This window comes from Dendrobates tinctorius, unplaced genomic scaffold (assembly GCF_039654945.1).
Source record: "Dendrobates tinctorius isolate UK_male_01 unplaced genomic scaffold, ASM3965494v1 ptg000050l, whole genome shotgun sequence".
NCBI lineage: Eukaryota > Metazoa > Chordata > Amphibia > Anura > Dendrobatidae > Dendrobates > Dendrobates tinctorius.
The window spans coordinates 3,223,749-3,230,019 of record NW_027361718.1 but is presented as its reverse complement, the minus strand read 5'-3'; the positions used below and the strand labels follow the sequence as shown (position 1 = coordinate 3,230,019).

General features: G+C 46.1%; 1 protein-coding gene across 1 annotated transcript; it reads right to left on the bottom strand.

Annotated features, from left to right (window-relative positions):
- Positions 1–1,693: 1,693 nt before the first annotated feature.
- On the bottom strand, positions 1,694–3,665 carry LOC141091238 (uncharacterized). Its single transcript, XM_073576657.1, has 2 exons — positions 3,371–3,665; positions 1,694–3,260 (listed from the first exon to the last, which is right to left on the bottom strand). The coding sequence occupies exon 2, from the start codon at positions 3,023–3,025 to the stop codon at positions 1,787–1,789; it is 1,239 nt and encodes a 412-aa protein (XP_073432758.1). The 5' UTR covers positions 3,026–3,260; positions 3,371–3,665; the 3' UTR covers positions 1,694–1,786.
- Between the last annotated feature and the right edge of the window lie 2,606 nt (positions 3,666–6,271).

Below are 6,271 nucleotides of genomic sequence, written 5' to 3'. Positions count from 1 at the left end.
GTACTAATATTTTTTTTATAGTTTTTAAAAATAATATACATAAATATTAATTTTACTTCTTTGTCTGTTCACAGATTCCTGGCGACTGGAGAAACCCTATCCTCACTACACTTCCAGTACCGTATTGGAATCTCTACCTTGTCTGGAATTGTTGCTGACACCTGCCGGGCTCTCTGGAATGTTCTTTGCCCAGAATTTATGCCCCTGCCCACCGCTGAAAAGTGGATGGAAATTGCTGACAAATTCTGGACAGTATGCAATTTTCCCAACTGTTTGGGAGCTGTTGATGGGAAACACATACGGATCATCAAACCCCAAAGAACGGGATCTGAGTACTATAATTACAAAAAGTACTTTTCAATAGTACTCATTGCAATTGCGGATGCCGGATGTATGTTTGTAGCAGTGGACATTGGAGCATTTGGCCGTGGTAATGACTCGCAGGCTTTTAAAAACTCAGACATGGGCCGGAGGTTGTATGGCAACCAATTTAATTTCCCTATGCCACGGCCTCTTCCTCACACCGAAGCTCCGCCACTGCCCTTTGTAATGGTTGGCGATGAGGCTTTTCAAATGTGCGGAAACTTACTGAAACCCTACTCCAGCCGGGACTTGGACCACACCAAAAAAATTTTTAATTACAGGCTGACCAGGGCCAGAAGAACTGTCGAGTGTGCTTTTGGGATTCTTGTTTCCAGATGGCGAATTCTGGGCACGGCCATTAATCTTAAACTTGAAACAGTCGATGAGGTGGTGAAGGCCTGTGTGGTTCTACATAACTTTGTGATGGCTAAAGAGCACCCGACCTTTGAACTGGACGATGATGCTCCTAACCCATTGCCTGAATTCACTCAGCACACTCTCAGGTCATCCGTTGAAGTTGGCCAAATGAGGGACAAATTTGCGGCCTACTTTATTTCTGATGTAGGACGGGTGCACTGGCAAGATGAAATGGTGTAATGTTGTTGTTTATGGTAATAAAAATCCTTATTTGATACCATTACTGAGTGCACTATATTTTTTAAACTCCGATTAATTAAAAAACTTCCCATGTATAACTGAATTTTGTTATGTTCACACACCTGGGCAGGTAAATACACATACGAGTTAAAATGCAGCATTGCTAGTCTGCGTGAAATATATTGGAATGAGCAAAGCTGCAGGCCATGAATCAGGAAACAATTTTTTTTCAAGATAAAATTGTGCAAATAGTTTAAAACAAAGTATGTGATTTTCTCAAAACACAACACTCAAAACCCAACCCCAATGAAAGTCCATGGGGAATACAAGTCAGCATTGAGTGGATGAATGTAATCTGCTCCATTAAAAGTTATTACACTAGGCCTTGGAATGACTATACTAGGCCGTGGTATTTCAAATATGAGTATACTAGGCCTTGGGGCTAGTAGTATATGTGAAATACCACGGCCTAGTATAGTCATACCAAGGCCTACTGTAATAACTCGATTTTTAACAACTAGCATCTTGTTTCACCAAAAACAAACTGGTGAAACTAGAAAGAAACTTATTTTTTAGACAAGTTTCAACAGTTTGTTTTTCATGAAAACAGATTCTATTTGGTAAAACTAGAGTTATTACACTAGGCCTTTGAATGACTATACTAGTCCATGTTATTTCACATATGACTATACTAGCCCTTGGGTTGGTTTTTAACATGTATTTACCCATCAGTGTGTGTGAGCGGCGCAAACAACATTAATGAAACTTATTAATGGTGAACCACAAATGTAAATTTATTTTTTATCACAAAAAAAAAATTTAAAAATTATTTTTTACGGCGTTTGGGGGCAGATGGTTTCAATTTGGGGGTGTGCAGGGAATATGCAACACTTGCAGTTGAAGACGGTGTTTGAGGGGAAGGGGCAACAAAACTTGTGGGGGAAGGTAGTCCAGTTAAGGGAATTAAACTTGGAACACTTGTAGGAGAGGAAATCTGTTCAGTTACATTAGTTGTAATGGCATGTCGCCGTAGGCTTGTGTGCCTGGACCGACTTTGGCCCAATGCCCGCCTTGATTGATTTCGCCTTGAAGTAGGGGCAAATATGGAATGTAGGTCCCCCGTCTGCTGGTATGGCTGCTGCTGCTGAGGTGGCGGCTGCTGCTGCAGAGGTTGCGGCTGCTGCTGAGGTGGCGGCTGCTGCTGAGGTGGCGGCTGCTGCTGAGGTGGCAGCTGCTGCTGAGGTGGTTGCTGCTGCTGCTGAGGTGGCGGCTGCTGCTGAGGTGGTTGCTGCTGCTGCTGAGGTGGCGGCTGCTGCTGAGGTGGCTGCTGCTGCTGAGGTGGCGGCTGCTGCTGAGGTGGCTGCTGCTGCTGAGGTGGCGTCTGCTGAGTTGGCTGCTGCTGCTGAGGTGGCTGATGCTGCTCTTCTTGTTCAGTGCTCGTCCTTGCAGGAGGACTGGTGGCGGCAGTGATGGCCCAGGTTTGCAGAGTGGTGGTGGCAGGGCTACTACATGTTGTTGTAGCGGCAGGGCTGTTCCATGTTTGCCTAGTGGTGGCTGAGCTCCACGCATGCATGGGATTGGCGGTGGTGCTCCAGACAGGAGCAGCGCTTGCCATGGTGGTGTCGGTGAAGTGACCAGCTGCACTCAGACTTGTGGTGGTGTAACGGTGGGTGTCCAGCCTTTGAAGAGAGGTGTCCATGCAGTGGTATGCAGCACAAGTCGGTAGTGAGGTGAAGCGAGTCAATGGTGGCACAGGTGGAAAGGACACCACTGACTGCTGACCGTACCGATTATGCTGCATAGCCTGCAAGAAAGCATTGTTGCAGGCCTGCAGCACATTCAGCTGTTGATCAGGACTAAGGTGTTCCGCCATGCCCTTTTCAATCTTACTAAAAAAATGGTGTGCTGGTCTGTTGAGGTCGGCCTCCAGACGGTCAAGGCGCTGTTCTACAGAATTGAAGCGGTGTTCAAAGTGGTTAAAACCACGTTCCATCAGTGCAAAACCGCTTTCAACTCTGTCGGACAGTGACTTGAGGCTGGAATTAAATGTCTCGCTCAAATGCATAAACTCGGGCAAGACATTCCTTTCCAAGGCCCTCTGCCGCTGGCGGGTAGTGCCCGCATAACCAGTGGCAGAGACCTGGGACAGGGGAACACCTGATGGCCCAGCTTCCTGGTCACCAGCTGTGTGTGTGTGGGACCTGCAAGGTGCTTCCTGGCTGTCGGATGGCTGGGACGGGTCAGAGGACGTCCGACGAAGGACCGCTCCAGGGCCAGGTTGCAGGGTGCTGCTCCAGGTGCTGTGGAAGAAAGGAAAATCATTACTACCATGCCTTTACAAGAAGCATCAGCTGTGGATTAGAAAAACACAGATTAATAAAAATAAAAACCCAAAATGTATAATACTTACGATCTTGTGGCAAGGACCGGTCGTAGGAACTGCAACGCGTGATAGTGACGGTATCTAGTTCTGGTCCTTGACGCAGATCCACTGCGAACCTGGCCCTCAGCACGAACATCACTGTTGAAGCGGTCCTTGATCGAACGCCAACGTGTTCGGACTTTGTCCACTGTTGATAAAAAAAAACAGTGCCGTCAAGTACAACAGTCACTGCTTCACAATTTAGCAATACAATACTCAAAGCAGTCACTGTAGACCACGATGACACTGTTGGGTTTCCTGCTAGAATACGCCTAGCACGAAACCCAACAGTGCCGTCAAGGACAACAGTCACTGCGGCACAATGTAGCAATACAATACTCAAAGCAGTCACTGTAGACCCCGATGACACTGTTGGGTTTCCTGCTAGAATACGCCTAGCACGAAACCCAACAGTGCCGTCAAGGACAACAGTCACTGCGGCACAATGTAGCAATACAATACTCAAAGCAGTCACTGTAGACCCCGATGACACTGTTGGGTTTCCTGCTAGAATACGCCTAGCACGAAACCCAACAGTGCCGTCAAGGACAACAGTCACTGCGGCACAATGTAGCAATACAATACTCAAAGCAGTCACTGTAGACCACGATGACACTGTTGGGTTTCCTGCTAGAATACGCCTAGCACGAAACCCAACAGTGCCGTCAAGGACAACAGTCACTGCGGCACAATGTAGCAATACAATACTCAAAGCAGTCACTGTAGACCCCGATGACACTGTTGGGTTTCCTGCTAGAATACGCCTAGCACGAAACCCAACAGTGCCGTCAAGGACAACAGTCACTGCGGCACAATGTAGCAATACAATACTCAAAGCAGTCACTGTAGACCACGATGACACTGTTGGGTTTCCTGCTAGAATACGCCTAGCACGAAACCCAACAGTGCCGTCAAGGACAACAGTCACTGCGGCACAATACAGAGCAGGGAAATACTCACTAAACGCCTTTTTGGCGGATGCTGTGGCGCTGTCCCAGCCATCCATCAACGCTGCGGCCACCTCATTCCATAGCCGCCGTGTCACCACATTGTCCTTGTACAGCCGGTCACGGCTGTCCCACAACGGCGAACGCTCCTGGACCAGGCTGATGAGCTGCTCATTATCCAGGTAGACGTCTTCATCCCGTTGTGGAACCTAGACAAAACACATTCATTAGAATAATCAAATTTAAATTGACTAAAAAGTTACAAAAAAAGAAAAAAAAAAAAGAGTAAAAATAGAAGATAAAAAAAAAAAAAAAACATTACAAATCATTTGATACTTACATTACGTATCACCACCGGGACTTGGCTTCGCTGCTCCTGCTGTTCGCCCTCACTATTCCCGTCCGCAGATGATGATGACGATGTCTGAAAGTTGAAAAAAACGTAAGAGATTTGGAGAAGCAGCAGATATACTTACCAGATGCACGAAAATAATCACCTCACGGTCTGCTTGCGCCAATTCCTGCCGCGATGGGGAATACTCCGATTCTGAAGACATACTGCATGTAAAAATAATAAAAATCATTAGTACATACATAATTTAAAAGGACAGGCATATAATGTAATATACTCACATTCTTCGCTGATATAATGTGTTCTTGGTTGAATGTCTGCTCTTCAATCTGTCTAGTGTAGTAGTGGCAGAGTTTTGGCAGGCACCTCCTTTATATAGCCTTTTTTTTTTGGACTTTAGAAGATTCTAACTAGGATAAAAAGTGGACACCACCCAAAAAACGCTGCGCTAAAAAAGCGCATACCTGCGCATGCCAGTGCGCACGTATGCGCATCCATAGGCTATAATGGCCATTTTTAGCGCAAAACGTGCGCATACGTGCGCATGCGATTTTTTCAAGGGCCAAAAAATGCAACATGCAGCGTCTGGAAAATACCATCGCACAACCCAAAAAAACGCAGCGCATGAAAATCGCATACATGCGCTTACAAGTGCGCAGGTATGCGCACCCATGTTAAATATAGGGGAAAAATCGCATGCGCACGTATGCGTTTTTTTCCAGCGCTAAAAAACGCAAATGTGAAACCAGCCTTAGTATGGTTTGGTTAAGGGTTAGGGTCAGGGTTAAGTATGGTTTGGTTAAGGGTTAGGGTTAGGGTCAGGGTTAGGGTTAGGGTTAGGGTTAGGGTCAGGGTTAGGGTTAGTAAAGTCATGGTTTGGGTTAGTGTGAGGGGCCACCTAATGTTGGAAAAAAACGCAAACGCGGTAAAAACGCACTAAAAACGCATACAAACGCATAAAAACGCTGCGTTTTTTTCATGCATGCTCATAAAAATGCTTGAAAAAAACGCAGCAGTTGTATGCTTTTGTATGCGTTTTTCAATGCGTTTTTTTGCGGGAAAAATGCGCTGCAAAAAAAAGCAAGTGTGAAACAGGCCTTAGATATTAGAAAAAACTTTTTGACAGTTAGAGTGATCAATGAGTGGAACAGGCTGCCACGAGAAGTGGTGAGTTCTCCTTCAATGGAAGTCTTCAAACAGAGGCTGGACAGACATCTGACTGGGATGATTTAGCGAATCCTGCTTTGAGCAGGGGGTTGGACCAGAGGGCCCAGGAGGTCCCTTCCAACTCTACGATTCTATGATTCTATGATTAGTAGCAGTGACCAAGCCAACAGTAGTAGACTGAGCAAGACGCCGAGAACGGCGTCTTTGCTGAGCAGGCTCCTCTGCGGCTGGAGAGGAATGGGATTCCTGCTGTGCAGAGGCAGGAACCCGATGCCTAACATTGGGTTTAAAACACTGAATGCAAGGATATATCACATGTCAAGCTGTGTACTTAGAATGACACTTTTATCACCTAGTGATTATTATTGCTGTGACAAGCTGGTGTGCTGTCTCTCATCTGACTCTTATCCCTCATGTAATAAG